The sequence below is a fragment of the Chelonia mydas genome, chromosome 2 (genome assembly GCF_015237465.2).
Source record: "Chelonia mydas isolate rCheMyd1 chromosome 2, rCheMyd1.pri.v2, whole genome shotgun sequence".
NCBI lineage: Eukaryota > Metazoa > Chordata > Testudines > Cheloniidae > Chelonia > Chelonia mydas.
In genome coordinates, this window is record NC_057850.1 from 248,272,414 (window position 1) to 248,291,650 (window position 19,237).

General features: G+C 41.0%; 1 protein-coding gene across 5 annotated transcripts in view; it reads right to left on the bottom strand.

Annotated features, from left to right (window-relative positions):
- Nucleotides 1-440: 440 nt before the first annotated feature.
- The window catches only part of LOC102931383 (sodium channel protein type 5 subunit alpha), a 314,377-nt gene continuing 295,580 nt past the window's right edge, over nucleotides 441-19,237 (bottom strand). For all 5 annotated transcript variants that reach the window (XM_043541607.1, XM_043541605.1, XM_043541603.1 and 2 more), the window contains 5 exons: nucleotides 10,390-10,443; nucleotides 5,701-5,838; nucleotides 4,847-4,951; nucleotides 4,059-4,329; nucleotides 441-2,502 (listed from right to left, as the gene is read on the bottom strand). In XM_043541607.1, coding sequence (XP_043397542.1) covers nucleotides 1,268-2,502; nucleotides 4,059-4,329; nucleotides 4,847-4,951; nucleotides 5,701-5,838; nucleotides 10,390-10,443 — 1,803 coding nt within the window. In that variant the 3' untranslated portion in view covers nucleotides 441-1,267. The remainder of the gene's footprint in view (nucleotides 2,503-4,058; nucleotides 4,330-4,846; nucleotides 4,952-5,700; nucleotides 5,839-10,389; nucleotides 10,444-19,237) is intronic.

The following is a 19,237-nucleotide window of genomic DNA, read 5'->3' on the forward strand; positions in this document are numbered from 1 at the left end:
AAAGCACTTATGATCGGACCCCATTGCTGTTATATGTGTGGCCTGAGACTGATTGGTATTTCACATGAAAATATTCCTCTGCCTGCCTGCAAAAAGGAAGGTTCCCCAGTAATCTAAACACAGCCTCCAGTAAAGTGAAAGATGGAAACCAAGAAGGGATTCCAAATATCAGAATTTTTGTACAGACCATTCCACCCCATTGATAACACTGTAACAACTCTTCCACACTGCACAACTTGCATCAAAACATTAGAGAGTAATATTGATGCATAGAGCTTGCAGTAAGCAGGCTTAGCTCCATGTCATTGGAGAAAACAGATCCTATCACACTCACTTAACAGAAAATCTATCTGGATACATAGTGCTTTGGGGCATTTTACATCAGATTACAAGGTCATAACCTATTTCTAAGAGAGTTTGATTACAACAGGCAAAGCATATTCTTGAAACTTACTAAAAAATTAGTATTTTTATTAGTTTTACAAGCAGCATCCATTACTGTCTGATTTCCTGTAGGGTAGAACAAGCCATTTCTCTCTTTATTATTTGACATCACTTTCTTCCTCCTAATTTTTTTTTATTACTGATGACAAGCAGTTACATGTCCCAAAGGGGAGGTCATATTGTAATAAACAGTTATATGTTGTTGATTAAATATTTTACTTTGCAACAACTTTCTTTTGGGAATGATGGGAGTCCCACCAATTATTGTTACCTTGGTTCAGAGTTTAACATGTCGGGTGTAAGGATCATCTATCTCCATGGAAAAAGAGACCATTATTTGATTTAAGTAAAAAAATATCAAATATAATAAATTTATGAAAGACCATTCACAACATATACAGTAAGTGTTACGTTTTGCTACAGCAGCTGTGATATATATTTTTTCTTTTTAGAATGCAAGGTCATACATTGCCATAAGTAAACACACTAATATGAGTAAGACCTTAAATGAATGTTTACAGCCTGGTTTTATCTGTGGATAGATATACACTGTGTTTACTGTTTTACAGTCTAGCATATTCATAATCACACCACTGATATAACAGCTATGACCCTGCACAGATTCTTCCTGTGCATATAGAAACATTGAGCAATGTTGAAAAGAGCAGGGTCAAAGGTTATAACTTATCGACTCCCATAGTTAAGGGTAAAAACTCCATTGTTTATTTTGCAACTAATATTTAATAAGAAGGCTGCTTCAATTGTTGTGTAGTTACAGCATTACATTCTGTAAACAATATTTTAAAGCATTCTAAACAAACATTTAGACAATGGATTCTTTATCTCTGTCTGGAGATATCAGATAATCTACAGGTTCATCACTTTTGCTAGAGTCTGTCACCTTTAGCTGGAGGTTGTCACTAGTGGCTCTGGTGACACTGTCATAGGATGGAGGGAAAGAGGTTGAGGACACAGTTTCTGATTTGTCTATTGGCCTACAATAATTTTCATTCATCATGAATGCAATGAGACCTTCTTTCTCAGGTGCCTCATCTTCAAGCATGTTGCCATCACAAGCCTGGTGACGGTATAAGAAAGAGGCCTGCTTCAAGGAGCGTTGAAACAAATGACTCCTGTAGGCCCGCTGGATAATAATGGCAGAAACCTCCTCTTGTTTCCGTCTGAGTGTGGTTGTGATTGGTTCATAAGAAATTTTAGATGGATTGGCAGCCATAAACTTTTCCTCCATCTGTATTTTAAGGGCATCCATTTCCCCAGTTTCTCCTAGTACCCGTTTGGTAAAAGCAAATAAAATATCCAAGCAGTGGATCCTATCTCCGCTAACCATGGGAAGGTCCATGGCTATGAGTTTAATTTTGTTTGGTTTTGCTATGCGTAAAGGTTCTGCCAGAGCATCTGCAAAGTCTGAAAGTGCCGAATACTCAATAAACTGAGTTGCCTCAGGATCAAACTTCTCCCAGATTTCATAAAACATATCAAAGTCATCTTCGCTTAGAGGCTCTGTACTTTCCTCAGTGGCTACGCTGAAGTTCTCTAAAATAATGGCTATGTACATGTTTACAACAATGAGAAATGATATAATGATATAAGTAACAAAGAATAGAATCCCTACAGCAGGGCTTCCACAGTCTCCCTTGGAACCATTTGCATTTTTTAGGTTCGGATCACAATATGGCGGTCCAGTGTTTAAAATAGGATTGAGAAGACCGTCCCAGCCAGCTGAGGTTGTGATTTGGAAGAGACAGAGCATGCTGTTAGCGAAGGTTTGGAAGTTGAACATGTCATCAATCCCTTGCTCCTTTTTAACATAGGCAAAATTAGCCATGCCAAAAATGGCATAAATAAACATGACCAGAAAAAGGAGGAGACCAATGTTGAACAGAGCAGGAAGGGACATCATTAAGGCAAAAAGGAGAGTTCTAATTCCTTTGGCTCCCCGTATAAGTCTTAGGACCCGGCCAATCCGAGCCAAGCGAATGACTCTGAAGAGTGTAGGAGAGAAAAAATATTTTTGAATGATATCAGAAAGCACGGTACCTTTAAGAAAAAAGAAACAAATAACCAATTAATACATGGGCAACAATTCTAGATGTTCTCATAAAATGATTATTCCAGATTACTAACAAGAACAATGAACATTCCCCCAGCTGTCCTACTAACTGTGCCTTTGCCTTCTCCTAGAGCAGCGGTTCTCAACCAGGGCGCCCTGGGGGGCTGTGAGCAGGTTTCAGGGAATCCGCTAAAATAAACCAGAGATCAGGGCCAGTGTTAGACTTCCTGGGGCTCAGGGCAGAAAGCCAAAGCCCAAGCTAAGTGGGGCAGAAGCCAAAGCCCGAGCAATTCAGCTTTGCAGGGCCCCCTGTGGCGTGGGGCCATGGGCAATTGCCCTGCTTGCTACCCCCTAACGCCAGCCCTGGCTTTTAATCTACTGGATATGCCAAAAAGCAGTTGTTGTGGCACAGACGGACTGTGGAGGTTTTTACAGCAAATTGGGGGAGCCTCAGAAAGAAAAAGGTTGAAACCCCCTGTCCTAAGGAAACCCAGCTAAGGGGCTGATGGATTGGTTGGATTTCATGCCCCATCAATCCTCAGGCTCTTTGTTGAGTCTACAGACAAAGATGTCAAGGAAAGTGATAGTTTTTATGCTGTGGACACCTGCCTATTACACAGTGGGACTGAGATCACCAGTTCAATTAATACAGGCCAAAAGTAGTTATAGCTTTCAGTCACTACCATTTGAGCCATTGCTCCTGAGGTGAAAGACTATAATACCCCAGTGTTCATCCCCTCTGACCAAATTTACTTGGACAAAAAAGTATAAAGTAACATGAATATCTTTAGGAGACATGAGAGTTAAATGCTGGTTTTAATGGAAATAATCTCTAGAATGTTCCTCAGTTACTTTTCTTCATTTGATCAGTCATTCGTCCCCAACTGTATCATTTTCCCAATTGTTATTTTCTTTTTAATTGGCAGTTCATACTCAGATTGTAAACTCTCTGGGGCAGGAACTGTTTTATTCTGTGCCTGTACATCACCTAGCATAATGGGGTTCTGGTCTATGACTGGGTCTGCTAGGCACTACAGCGATACAAATAATAAATAATAATAATGGCCCAAGTGGCTTTTGACTTTTCCTCTTACACCCTAATGCATTGCAACTACTAATCCTCTGACTGCCATTTCTCTAACACACCCTCCTGTGTTCCTATCAGCCACTAAATGCCCATTGAAATCAATGCCAGGGGACGTGAGGGTGTTACTTGTTACTTTCAGCAGTATGGCACGTATGTTCTACCTGGATGTATCTCTTATGTTCAGCATACCCAAACTCTCTACCTTTGCCTGGTCATGCCACATTTGATTGTTATGCAGTGTTATTTAGATATGATTTAAATATAATTAAAATATTTAGGACCCAGTCCTGTAAGTGGCTCTCTCATTGGTGGAACTGAGGGTACCCGATGCCAAGCTGGAGGTGCTCAGCACTATATTGCAAAAAGCATTTAATACAGGCCAAACACATCTCTGTTTCCACCTTTTATTTGTTCCGTTTTGGCAAAAAGACTTCTCTGCCATTGAATTTTACCTACCCACAATGGATAGAATCACAACAACAAAATCAAATATGTTCCAGCCATTGGTGAAGTAGTAGTGTCTTAGAGCCAACATTTTGATGCTGCACTCTGCTGTGAAGATGGCAACAAAGAGCATGTTGATTTTATGAAGGATGTTCACTTTGTCTAGACTCTGGTCATCCGTTTCCACCATCATGGTGACCATGTTAAGGCAGATGAGAATCATGATGGAGACATCAAAGGCTTGTTTTGAGACAATGTCAAAGATAAAACCTTGGTATTTGTTCTGAAACAAAGGAAAGGATCATTAGTGTTAGTTATGAGACTCAGATCATATAAAATGATGATATCATTCCCTCCCCTTGCAACTGGAATCCCGAAGAAAATATGTCACAGCTTCCACATGGAACGTTGTAAATGTAAAGGGGGTGATGGATTGGTTGGATTTTCATGCTCATTCAATCCTAAGGCTCTTTGCTGAGTCTACCAACAATCATGCCAATAGTAGTGGTAGCTTTTATGAATGGTAACCTGTTTATTACAAATTGGGACTGTGATCCCCAGTTCATTTAATACAGGCCACAATAGCTAACGGTGTTACACCATTCATTCATTTGTCCCCAAATCATCATTGTAGTGCAGCGGCGATTATAAGACACACAGTTCACTACACTTTCAAACAATGGCTGAATCAAACAAATTATATGACAAAAGGGGCATTTTTTTCAGGGGATTATATTCACTCAATGAAAGACATTCACTGAATATACATATTTCAATTGGAATAACATAGATATTCTCACCAGTGGCCTTGGGATGGGTTTTTGGGGTTTTTTGGAGCCCAGTTTTTTCATTGCATTATAATACTTTTTCTGTTCCTCTGTCATAAAGATGTCTTGCCCACCTAAGTATAGAGAGATAAAGCTATTACTTTTGTTGAACGTTAAGTATTATTGCAATTTAAACTAAGTTTGAGATATTGGGAGTCTCCATCCTTTTCTATTTTCTTCCTTTTAACACCTAATCAGTGCCTAATGGGGTGTAGTACTGTAGTACTGTAAGTAGTAATCCACATTAAGGCAGAAGGCAGGAGTTAGTGGGCAGCAAGGATGAGTAGTGATTCAGGACTAGACTGTGACATTTTGGTGTTGGTACATGGGTGAGGGAGGATTCTAGGAGCTTCCTCCCTCCTTCGCTTTGTGCATAAAAGGCTAATCACAATCATATTTCTCAGGGGAATGTAAGGACAGCTCCATCCCTGGGTGCACACATTGCCCCAAAGATGGAAGGGGAGGACAGGCTGCAACATTCTAAAGGATGGTGACCACTTGAACACACCATCCCTTGCACACGGGGGACTTTGGGAAGGCACATGTCTCTGAGGCACAATTAATCCCTGAGGTCCCTCTGGGCTGGTGCTGTTAACACTGCTTCCTGATTAGCGTGAGCACAATCTAACTCCCAGTGTTTACAGAGCACTTGCTCTGCATAGAGCTAATGGGCTGCAACAACTGTAAATTTATATTGTAATGCAAGATGGTTCCTAAGGATGTTCTGCTGAGATTCTAGACTGGCTGTGCTGCTGCTCTAAATCCATTCCTCGTGCCCCTCCACACAGCAGTCACAAGGGGCTGCACAGCATGTACAGTGTACTTATCTTTTTCTTTTGTTGGTTAAAATTGTCAATAATGACGCCTATGAAGAGATTCAATGTGAAGAAAGACCCGAAGATGATGAAAATCACAAAGTAGAGGTACATGTATAAATTACATTCCCATTCAGGTTGCTCCTCACACTGCAAATATAAAAGGCAAATGTAAAAAGAAGAGGGAGAAAAACTGTACCATTACCACACACATCAAAAGATTAAAAACAAACTCACTCAATAACACAGAAAATATTATAAAAGTTAAGTACCCATTCAGTGTTTAAGCATTCAGTGCTTGCCATTAAAAGGTCACCATTGGTATCACAAATACCACAATCATTTCAGTTACACTTTATAATACTGTCACTATGATCACAGTGTCATTACATTGTATTTTCAGTCTAAATACAGAGTGTAATTCATGTAGTTAATCTTTGGTTAGAAGATTTTGTATTGGGTGCATGTATTAAAAAGTGCAACTTCAGAATATATCCACTGTAATGCATTAAATATGAAATAAAAAAGGGGAACAAATAAATCGATCTTCTGGCTATACTCCTGCTTATATGAACTAGTGGTAATCATGGATATTAATAGAATAACTGTTAGGAGAGAAAATGATTTGACATAACAACAGCAATTTTGTGCACTTAGCCACCATAAGCTGGAAGCGAGGGCACCACAGAGTCAGGAAAAATCTGGCCTTGGCTTAGGCAAATAGAACAAAAACATCTACACAATTGCAGTGTTACTAACTAAGATAGATAAAGTGAAAGGACAGATTCATGCAAATGGGGATGGGGGAGGATGGGGAATGTGAATGGCTGACCTTGGTTTGGGCGGGCCTGCATTTGTAAGTTTCTTGCTGAAGTTGCTTTGCTGATAAGTAAAATAATGAATTATTATTCGCTGTTGCTAGGGAGATTGCTAGCCTATTAGGGACCCTTATGAATTATGTGCTTGGTCAGGAGAAAACCTATAAAGAGTTTAGTTAGAGAGTGTACTTTGGAGAAGCCTGGAATAAGTTCTTTTGACTGGATTTCTATGAGCTTGGGAGTCTGACAACAAAACTCCAGCTGCAGAAAGCAGGCTGGCCACTGGAACCCTGTGGCTGTCCTCGACACCACCTCAGACTTTGGGTAACTATATTTGGGGTTTCAGAGTAACAGCCGTGTTAGTCTATATTAGCAAAAAGAAAAGGAGTACTTGTGGCACCTTAGAGACTAACCAATTTATTTGAGCATAAGCTTTCGTGAGCTATAGCTCACTTCATTGGATGCATAAAGTGGAAAATACAGTGAGGCTGTTTTTATACACACAGACCATGAAAAAAAAAGTGAGGATGTTTTTATACACACAGACCATGAAAAAATGGGTGTTTATCACTACAAAAGGTTTTCTCTCCCCCCACCCCACTCTCCTGCTGGTAATAGCTTATCTAAAGTGATCACTCCCCTTACAATGTGTATGATAATCAAGGTGGGCCATTTCCAGCACAAATCCAGGGTTTAATAAGAACGTCTGAGGAACAGTGGGGGGAGGGGGGAGGGGAGAAGGGGGAAGGAATAAACAAGGGGAAATAGGTTACTTTTTATAATGACTCAACCACTCCCAGTCTCTATTCAAGCCTAAGTTAATTGTATCCAATTTGCAAATTAATTCCAATTTAGCAGTCTCTCGTTGGAGTCTGTTTCTGAAGTTTTTCTGTTGTAATATCGCAACTTTCATGTCTGTAATCGCGTGACCAGAGAGATTGAAGTGTTCTCCGACTGGTTTATGAATGTTATAATTCTTGACATCTGATTTGTGTCCATTTATTCTTTTACGTAGAGACTGTCCAGTTTGACCAATGTACATGGCAAAGGGGCATTGCTGGCACATGATGGCATATATCACATTGGTAGATGTGCAGGTGAATGAGCCTCTGATAGTGTGGCTGATGTTATTAGGCCCTGTGATGGTGTCCCCTGAATAGATATGTGGGCACAGTTGGCAACGGGCTTTGTTGCAAGGATAGGTTCCTGGGTTAGTGGTTCTGTTGTGTGGTATGTGGTTGCTGGTGAGTATTTGCTTCAGGTTGGGGGGCTGTCTGTAGGCAAGGACTGGCCTGTCTCCCAAGATTTGTGAGAGTGATGGGTCGTCCTTCAGGATAGGTTGTAGATCCTTGATAATGCGTTGGAGGGGTTTTAGTTGGGGGCTGAAGGTGACGGCTAGTGGCGTTCTGTTATTTTCTTTGTTAGGCCTGTCCTGTAGTAGGTGACTTCTGGGTACTCTTCTGGCTCTGTCAATCTGTTTCTTCACTTCAGCAGGTGGGTATTGTAGTTGTAAGAATGCTTGATAGAGATCTTGTAGGTGTTTGTCTCTGTCTGAGGGGTTGGAGCAAATGCAGTTGTATCGTAGAGCTTGGCTGTAGACAATGGATTCCAACACACCTCTGAACAACATACTAATCCACAGAGACCTCCCTACCAACACTACAAAAAGAAGGATTCTATGTGGACTCCTCCTGAAGGTCGAGACAGCAGACTGGACTTCTACATAGAGTGCTTCCGCCGATGTGCACGGGCTGAAATTGTGGAAAAGCAGCATCACTTGCCCCACAACCTCAGCCGTGCAGAACACAATGCCATCCACAGCCTCAGAAACAACTCTGACATCATAATCAAAACGGCTGACAAAGGAGGTGCTGTTGTCATCATGAATAGGTCGGAATATGAACAAGAGGCTGCTCGGCAGCTCTCCAACACCACTTTCTACAAACCATTACCCTCTGATCCCACTGAGGGTTACCGAAAGAAACTACAGAATTTGCTCAAGAAACTCCCTGAAAAAGCACAAGATCAAATCCGCACAGACACACCCCTGGAACCCCGACCTGGGATATTCTATCTACTACCCAAGATCCATAAACCTGGAAATCCTGGGCGCCCCATCATCTCAGGCATTGGCACCCTGACAGCAGGATTGTCTGGCTATGTAGACTCCCTTCTCAGGCCCTATGCTACCAGCACTCCCAGCTACCTTCGAGACACCACTGACTTCCTGAGGAAACTACAATCCATTGGTGATCTTCCTGAAAACACCATCCTGGCCACTATGGATGTAAAAGCCCTCTACACCAACATTCTACACAAAGATGGACTACAAGCCGTCAGGAACACTATCCCCGATAATGTCACGGCTAACCTGGTGGCTGAACTTTGTGACTTTGTCCTCACCCATAACTATTTCACATTTGGGGACAATGTATACCTTCAAATCAGCGGCACTGCTATGGGTACCTGCATGGCCCCACAGTATGCCAACATTTTTATGGCTGACTTAGAACAACGCTTCTTCAGCTCTCGTCCCCTAATGCCCATACTCCACTTGCGCTACATTGATGACATCTTCATCATCTGGACCCATGGAAAAGAAGCCCTTGAGGAATTCCACCATGATTTCAACAATTTCCATCCCACCATCAACCTCAGCCTGGACCAGTCCACACAAGAGATCCACTTCCTGGACACTACAGTGCTAATAAGCGATGGTCACATAAACACCACCCTATACTGGAAACCTACTGACCGCTATTCCTACCTACATGCCTCCAGCTTTCACCCTGACCACACCACACGATCCATTGTCTACAGCCAAGCTCTACGATAGCTCAGGAAAGCTTATGCTCAAATAAATTGGTTAGTCTCTAAGGTGCCAAAAGTACTCCTTATATTTGGGGGGCTTCTAGACTATTGCTAGTTTTGATGTGTGCTTTGTACTCAGTAAAAACAAGGACTTTTGAATGAAAGCACTCTTGTGTGTACCCCACTGACTTATTTCCTGACACTACCTGGAAAACAAAGATTAGTTACCATAGCTTTGGGTTCAGATAACCCCAGGTAACGTTACCACAGTGTAATTACATTTTAATTGCAATGTAATTGCAGTGTTCAGTCACTTTAGTATAAACTACAGTATAGTTAGAGTCCATCTTTTTTAAACAATACACCTTATTTCTTTTACTAAGAATAGAAAATCATTGTGAAAGCTGTTTGCTATCTGTTGGTAAATGTTAATTTCTTTATGGTGACCACTCCATATGGATCATTCTAATCACAACTTCCACTTAATACAACACATCTTGCAACAAAAAAATAAGATCTATGGAAAATCTAAAGATCCATTCATCTTTGTGAGTCTCAGGTTTGTATTCACCTTTATATTGACCTTTCTGTCTGGCTTAAAAAGATTGGAAAACTGAATCCTAAGGCAGTACGACGTGTAACGTAAATCGACATAGCACCATTATGTCAATTTATGCCAGCCGTGGATCTGCTCCCTCCAAATCTCAGTTTCCTGCTGCAGGACAGGAGGTCAGTTCACTGTCACCTGGAAGTTATTTGTGTCCTGAGTTGGGCCCAGGTTTTAATATTTTTAAAATATTCTTGTACTCTAAATAGTTACATTTCCAAAGTGATCCATAATATAAACCCCACTACACAAATGATCGCACATATCCTAGACCCATTTCAGTCACTCTACATTTCACTAGCACATTAGACAAAATTCTGCCCTAAGTTAAACTTGGTGCAGCCCCAAAGAAGTCAAGTGAGTTGCACACAGGTAGTTTTGCTGTTAACCAGCCAGAATGGTGCAAAATTCAACTAAACAGGAAAGAAGGATGCAAGAAGAAAGCATTTAATTTGAGTGACTTACCCCTCGTGAATCTACTGCTGCATACATAATGTCCATCCAACCTTTAAATGTTGCCTAGGAAAAAATAACAACACATACTTAGGAAAATCATAAGCTGACCAAATGGTTACATTACTGCTTTGTGTTTTTCTAGAAAATATTATGGTAAACATATTCATCATTGTTAATTAATTGCTTTTTCTTTAAAGAAAATATACCCATTAATTTTTTTTCACATAGGTACTTGAGATCACACTGAGGTCGTTTTCCCTTCTGGGTTTTCTTATTCATGCAATTTTTTTTCTTTTCTTTCTTGAAATTTTTAGTGGTAAAATAATGGCTTTTAATGGAGATTTAAAAAAACAAACAAACAAACATGGCAACTAAATCTCCAGAATTCAGAACGGCTTCTTTCTGCAGGTAAGAAATGGAAGTAAATGGGAAATATCAATGTGTCACTGCAGAATGAAAATATGCCTGGTTGATTTCAGGAAAAAACAAAACATGGCCTTGTTTCTTGCACCTGGCTGAGCTACATTCAGTTCAGACCTGAGGAAGTGGGAGGGAAGGGAGCTTTATTCTGTCTTTGCGGCTCCCTGATTCAGAGGCTAGCAAGGGATCTGTTCTGATAGCTGGGAACTGCTGGATCAGAGACCCTATGGCCATGTCCCTTTCTCCTCGCTACACCCCCTATAACCCAGACCCAGAGGGGATAAGATCTGCCACATTGCAGGAGGACTAGGGCCTGCTATGAGGTTACAAACATGACCTTTTCAACCATCATCTCAAGTTGCTTTAGCATTAAAAAAGATTCTGAAGACTTAGGACCCAACTACAGACCCCTTATTCATGTTGGCGAGCACGGACTCCTGTGTGCATTCACAGTGAAGCTCCAATTCTGCTCTCATGGAGTAAATCAGGGGTAACACTGTGAAAATCAACAGAGTCACACTGTAGCATAAGTAAGAGGAAAATCAGGCTCCCAGGGTCTGTTCAGCTTTGAGGAGAGTCATCAAAAGCTGTGAATGTGCAGGTGCATATCAAGCTCAGCAGACAGAATAATGGGAAATTTTTAAAGAACGTACTCCCATTTTACACAGTGGATCAGGATTACATTTCATTTAAAAAAGAAAGATAAGGTTTGTGTAAAGAACATAGAATAGTCTAGAGATAAGCCATTACAGAGGTTTCACTGCTGATTATGGCTCTATAGGGGGATTTTTTTTGCACTGAAACTTGAATAAAAGAACATTTCTAAAAAACAAAAAATGTGTTTTACCATTGATTTTTGTCCCCCCTGTGCTATTAATAAGGTTATTTTTTTTAATAGGGACTTCCTTCCTTGCTTTGCACCTCACACTTGTTGTCACACCAGGGAAGTTACAAGGCCTGGTTCTCATTTACCTTACTGCTCTGGCATTATAAAGAGGCCTTAAAGTGGGTGTGAATGTAATTTAAGGCCCTTTAAAGCTGCCAGTGCAGAGTAAAAGGGTCTTGGTGTAGCCCCTCAGAATGAAAATGTGGCCCACAATCCTATTTTTAGAACATCGAAATCTACTGCCATGATACTAAACTGACACAACATTGGGCCTATTCTGGCTTAAATTATGCTGGTTTTACACCAGTGTAATTCCACTGAACCCGATTCTCATTTTACTTATACCAGTGTAAAGTGGGAGCAAATCAATGGATTTACACTGCTTTTAAAATTTGTGTGAGGGAAGAATCAGCCACATTTACTTCCACAGAATCACCCCAACTTAGAACAGTGTACTGAGAGCAAGAGTGCAGGAGAGCAGAACCATTTCCAACATATTTTAATATCTTCAGGACACTTGGGTTGAATTTTTATTTATCTAAGCACATAATTCCAGATAATGCTAATTGGAATTTTGTGCATGATTCCCAATGGGAATTCAGCCCTTTGTGTTCAGCCAGGTATATCCAAAGTGCTTTTTCAAAAACTCCATTATATACTCTATTATTAAATTAAATCTTTAAGATAATGCATTCTATTCTTGCTTTTAAATTCTGCTTAACCAACAGAAAATTCATAGAGAGGTCAACACTATTTATTTTTAATGAATATATATATAAAACTGTATTTATAATGTTGTACCTGTTCTCACACACTGGATAAAACAGATTAACCCCTGAAAATCAGCACCTTTTGGAAAATCTATATAACTGTTCAGAGACTCAGAGAAGAGTTGAGAGGGCAGGTGATGTGATCAGTGGTTTCATTGAAACAAATGGTTATTTAACCCTGTCATGTTGACCCCTCTCAGCTGCTATAACGGTTTCTTTTTTGCTGCTCTTTTTCTAATCCTGTGAAAGGCTTTTCAGTCTTCTTATTGTCACTTTCCACTTACAGTTCAATCTGCTTTTCAGAGAGACTGGGATTGGAGGAAATAAGAGGTCACACTCTGTCAATGACAGCAGAAAAGGCATGCTTACAAATGAATATGATTTTAACTTGCACTGTTCTTCCAATCTTTTATCTTCCTTAGGCATTTTATCCCTGGTATTTATGGTAAATGGGCTAGATTCCAGCCAGTGTGAGAGTGTAACATTGAGCATACAACATGGTTGTACTTAGTGACAGTGGCTGGTGAAATGATCTGATGAAGATAAAATATTATGGGAATGCAGGACTGTGATTTTATATTTTACCAAATGGTCTACAAGTGAGATAATTAAAAATCCTATTGGGCTTCTGGAAGACTTCCTTAGACACTTCATCTGCAAAGAGGAACAGATATCAGGAATGAAAGAAACATAACACTGGGAAAGGAAATTATTTATCTGGAATTAGTAGCCACTTACATACTGAATAAAGAAATGACAAAAATCTTCCTGGGAGTGTTTGTGATATTATCCTGCCTGGAAGCTATCCAGAGAAACATCATTTTCAACTGAAATTGTCATGTGATGAGATTATCTGTGGATAAACTCATCTTGGGACATGATTACATTTTGTTATTAGATTATTGGTTAGACACCATGCAGTAAATTAGAATAGGGAGAGGATAGGTGGACTGTGTCTAAATGGCCCTCAGAATATTTGTCAGGCAACCAAAAGGCAAATATCTTAAAATAAAACAAACACTTTAAATTTGGCACTGGGAGAAACTCTCTTTAAATGGAGGAAATCCAAGATAGCTGCCACAAAGGACTCCAATGGCTGTTTTTGAAGGCGGAAGAAGTTTCATTTTTATATTTTCAACATGCCTCTTTGAACATTGCTCTTGCTTAAAGAAGCATTTTAAAACAAAAACAAATCATTCAACACCGCATCAGGGTTAACTCCTCATAGGGACACATTTAAGATGGCACTAACTAGCAAGAACAAGTTTCTTCTTCTGTTGTGCTAACTCTGTTCTAAGCCATTTGCACTGTTGCATGTCTCTAGTCCATTTTATTTTATAACTAATATTAATTTAATGTTATGATCATTTGCTGTGGAGGGCACTAAAGAATAATGTAAACATCAAGGTCCAATAAAGCCACACACGCCTTTCATGGCATGTAGCTTTTTTACCTGAAAACAGATTATAAAACAGTTTTGCCAAAAGAGGCCTCCAATCTAGATCCCTCTACCAGGGAATAATGTTTTGTGAATAAGTGAACAAATCACTAATTAGCTGCTCTACATATTTCTGTAATGGGAACATTTCTGAAAGAGGCTGCAGAAGCTGTCTGAGCTACACTTGGATAATCTAAACTAGCTAACTAGTAACAAAGCTTAATAAAGTTTGAGACCCACTTAGATAGCCTTTGAGATGAAATGGCCTGGCCTCTGATTCTCTCTGCAAAGGCAACAAACAAACAATGTAGGCAAGACTTTGGATGACTATGATCTATCTAGATAGAACAACAGCGCCCTGCGGATATCTAAAGAGTGGAGTCTCTTGCCTCCCTTGGCTGGAGTTTTGTTTAGGGAAGAGCACTGGTAGGGGACTCACGGTTTAGATGGAAGTCAGAAACAACCTGGGGAAGAAATTTTGGATAGGGCCTAAGAGGGGAACAGTGCATGGAGGGCCACCATGAGTGCTTGCAGCTCCCCAATCCTACAGACTGAAGTGACAGTCATTAAGAAGGCTGTTTTCACGGAGTGATGGTGCAATGAGCATAATGCCAGAGGCTCAGAGGAAGGACCTGTTCATCCAAATAGAACTACATAGAGATCCCAGAAGTGAGGGAGTTCCTGCACCAGTGGGAATATGTGTGTTAGCCCTTTGAAGAATCTAGTCATTACATGATGTGAAACTCATGTATGGTCCTATGTAGTGGGATGTTGTGCTGATGTAGCTCCCAGATGCACCATTACAGAACTGATAGAAAGTCCTGATCTTTTTAATGACATTAAGTAATCCAGAATATTAGGAATGTTCGATTCTGTTGGAGACATATGTGGAGCTCTGCCCAAAGGGAGCCTTTTCTACTTTCCTGCTTCCTTTCTACTCCGTATAAGAATGTTTTGGGTGTCTCTAGAACAAGCTCTCTCCACAGATGCCAACCAGCCAGCATTCAGACTGTGATATGTAGAGAGGCTGGGTTTGGATGTAAGATACTCCCATTGTCCAGAGAGACCAGGTATGGACTCAGTGGCAATGTTGCAGGATAATAAATGGAAAGTCTCATGAAATCCAGGTGGGCCAAGCTGGTGCTATCAGGATCATTATAGCAGACTCTTGTTTGAACTTCCTTAGGACTCTCAGTAAGAGAGGGATCAGTGGATGTACATACATGAAATTTGGGGTTCAAGGAATGCGGAATTTGTGTAAGAGAGATCCTGGATTCAGGCGTCCCCTGGAGCAGAAGGTAGGGCACTTTCTGTTTATTTTTGTGGCAAATGGGTCCATGGATGGGTGACCCTGCCTGTGAAAAGCTCTCCAAATTATGAGTCCATTATTGCCCACTTCTGTTCATTTGTAAATTTCCTGCTTAGGTGATCTGCTACAGTGTTCTGTAGTCCTGGTAGGTGCACGGCTGTAAGGGTGATCTGGTGGTGGATACACCAATTCCACAGCTAGATTGCTTCCAAACATAAAGGGGGTGATCATGCTCCTCCTGACCTGTTCACATGGAACATTGCTGTGGTGTTCTCTGTCAAACGAATCGTTCAGAGTTCTAAGACATTAATGTGAAAACAAGTCTCCTCTCGGGACCACAAACCCTGAGGCTGATATTGATTTAGATGTGCTCTCCAGCCGAAGCTGGAAGCATTAGTCTCTATTGTCTTTGACGGTCATATTGGAGAAAAAAGGAACACTGTTGCATACCTGAATGGGGTTCTTCATCATTAATCTCTAGTGACTTTAGGACATGTGGAGGAATATGGACTGGAATATCTATATGATGCTTGCTCAGAAGGTGATAGATTTCAGCCACCCTTGCATAAAATGAAGGTAAAGTCTGGCACACAGAGTTATGAATGTGCACAAGGCCATGTAACCTAATAATTTCAGACACATTCTTACTGTTATCTGAGGCTGTTTTGGCAACTGACTTGTTGAGATCTTCCATGGCTTCAAATCTGGCTGAGGTAAGTATGCTCTCACTGTCGTGGAGTGCAGAAGAGCTGCCATCAACTCTATTTTCTGGGTGGGCACTACAGATGACTTCTAGTTCATTGATCTTGAGTCCCAAAGCGGAAAAGAGCTGTACGATGTGATGAACATAGTCTGTTATCTGTTGAGGTAAGCTCCCTCAAACAAACCAGTCATCAAGGGTAAACTTGTATTCTTTGCCATCTTAAATAAGAAGCTATTATTTCAAGGCATTTTGAGAAAACCCTGGGGGTGGTTGATAATCCAAGGATCTTGTATTAGAAATATAAAGTCCTTATTATAACTCATTATTTCCTGTGTCCTAGGTAACGTGAAATATGTAAATACATGTCCTGGAGCTTGAGAGCTGCAAATCAGTCCTGCGGATCTAGGGATGGGATTATTGACGGCAAAGGTTACCATTCTGAACTTGATTTGACAAATGAAGATCCAGAATAGGATCTTGGAGATTAAAAAAATAATGGGAACAAAGCCTTTTCATTCTGTATTGAAGCGGTCCACCTTTTATTGCTCTCAGAGCCTCTACCTCCTGTTGCATTAGTCTTTCATGAGAGGGGTCATTGAAAAGGGACAGGAAGGATGGATGAGGAGTAGAGAGAGCTTGAAACTGGATTGAATATCCAACCTGGAGGTCTTCCTGGATCTAGCAGTCCTAGGTGATATTGGTCCAGGCACCTTGAAAATAAAGAACAGTCCCCAAATGGGATAGGTCATGGGTACAGACCCTTTAGGTTTGGTTCTGTGCAGCTCTCGACTCACTAAACCATCAAACTGGCAGTCTCAAGGTAGGAACTGGTCTCACCTGTGTTGATGAAGAAGCAGTGTAATCTTCTGTGTAATCTTTGTTTCTTCCAAGGCGTTCTGATGGCCTGTGATAGGGAGGATACAATGGGGAAGAAGTCTACCTAGGACAGAGATGTGTAACTTGCTTCCTTCTGGGTTGTCGTGTGTATACATCCAGGGATCTAAGAGTAGCTTGGGAGACCTTTAAAGGGTGTAATGCATCATCTGTCTTGCGGCTGAGAAGGTCACAACTCTCAAAAGGGAAATTCTTTATAGCAGTCTATGTTTACCTGGAGATCGTAACCATGACGCCCATTTCGTCATCACTGCTGTCGCCATTGTCCTTGCTGTACTGTGTGATGCATCAATTGCTGCCTGTAAGGAGGTCCAAGCTCTTAACTGACCCTCTGCAATTAAGAATCTTAAATCCTCCCTTGAATCCTGTGGTAAGTTGTCTGTGAGGTCTGACACCTTATGCCAAATGGTCTTTGGTTGGTGAATAAATTGTTCTGAGCCAGCCTTGGAACCAACAGAGGTGTGATTGGTCATAAAGGTGCAAGCTGCCACATGACCCAGGGGCTGTAGATAGTTCCTTACTGAGGTTCTAAGGACTCCCTTGAATGGTTCTGACTAGATTTGACAAAGTTATGAATCTCTCCCTAGAAAGGTAGGTCCTGGCTGTCAATGAATCCAAGTATGCCCCTATGAACTATATTCTCTGTGCATGGATTAATGTGGATTTTCTAACATTGAGCTGAAGACCCAGTTCTTGGAAAAGGGAAAGGGCTGTCTGAGTGGATGACAGTACTGCTTCATAAGACTAACACTTGAGCAGCCAGTCGTTGAGGTACAGGAAGACTAAAATTGTCTCCCAAAGAAGCTAAGCAGACACTACTGCGAGGACCTTTGAGAATACCCTTGGAGTTGAGAAGAGGTGGAAGGAATGTATTCATTATTGAAAATTTTTCTAGTCGACTGTAAGGCTTAGGTATTTTCTGTGAGATGGGTGTATTGCCATATGGAATCTCAAATCAGTCTCCACCCAAAAATAGAAACCCTTTCCTTTATGAAGAGCTGGAACTGGCTCCTTCACTTCTAAATTAAGGAAAGAATCTATTTTTTGTTTCAGTAGAAGCTTGTGAGAGGAATTCCTAAAGAGCGATGGGGAAGGCAGGTGCAAGGAGGGGAGGAAGAGATGTAAAGTGGATGAAGTAGCCCGATGTTATGACATCTATGACCACTTGTCTGTAGTGACCCATCTCCTAGCATGTTGGAAATGGGAAAGGGAAGAAGTGAGCAAAGGGTTGCAGCTGCTGAACCAGAGGTGTGAGAGGATTCAAACACTTGATCGACCCATCAAAACTGTTGTTTCAATGATTACTGGGTACTTGCAGAAGAAGGATGAGAAGCTCTCTTTATTTGGGACTTATGTCTCTTCCTGGGGGTTTGGTAGATCTGTGAAACTCAGAGAACTGAGCAGGATGAGAAATCTAGGCAGTTTTTGACCTATTCAATTTTCTTTCTTTTGTAGGAGTTACACATGCCTGGAGATCTTAACATGACCCTGGAGACTTTTAGTGTGTGAAGAGATTCATCTGTTGTTTCTGAGAACAACTTTCAAACATCAAAGGGGAGATTCAGACCTCATGGGCACTCCAGGAGTTAAAGCCACGACACCCTGTGCATAACTAGTGCCATAAAAATGGACCTGGCAGTGGTGTCTGCATCATCCAAGGACACTTGAAAAGACATCCTGACTAATAACTGGCCACTCCGTGATGATGCCTGAAATTGTTTTCTCTGTTCCCGTGGAAGATGATCCATAAGGGCCATAAATTTATTATAGTTTGTGAAATTATATTTAGCCATGACTGCTTAATAGTTTGTGATCCAAAATTGCAGGGTCACAGATGAATAGGACTTCTGTCCGAAGAGGCTTAAGCACTTTTGGTCATTGTCATACAGGGCAGACTTGTAGTAGTGTTGCTTACCCTGCTCGTTCACTGCATCCACCACCAGAGAATGACATCCGGCAGGAGTGGTGGTGTGGAGAATAAAAGGTAATGAGTGCTTGCCTAACAATCTTTGCTGGGTCCAAGAGCACCTAATTAATGAATTATACAAATGTTGTGGGTGTTGCTGATTGTAAAATGTCAAATAATTTGTGTTGCGAATCCTTGACATCTTTGAGTGGTATTTGAAGAGCGTTGGCTACCTGCTTTATAAGGTCTCGAAATTGCTGGAAATCATTGGCCATGGATGGTGGTTGAGGTGTAATGGCCTCATCTGGAGATAATAAAGAGATAGGAGTTTGAGAGGTGTCTTCTTTATCTTCCTGTTCCTGAAATGTCTCCTCATGTTGGGATCTCAGTTGGCAAGAAGGGGAATGAATATCTCTAGCTCCCCCATTTGTCTGAGCTGGTGGTTTGGCAAATTGCTGTTGGTACGCAGCCCAGGGACCCCCAATATAGCCACTGGGGGAGTCCATAAAGGAGAGGGGATGGCATCCATGG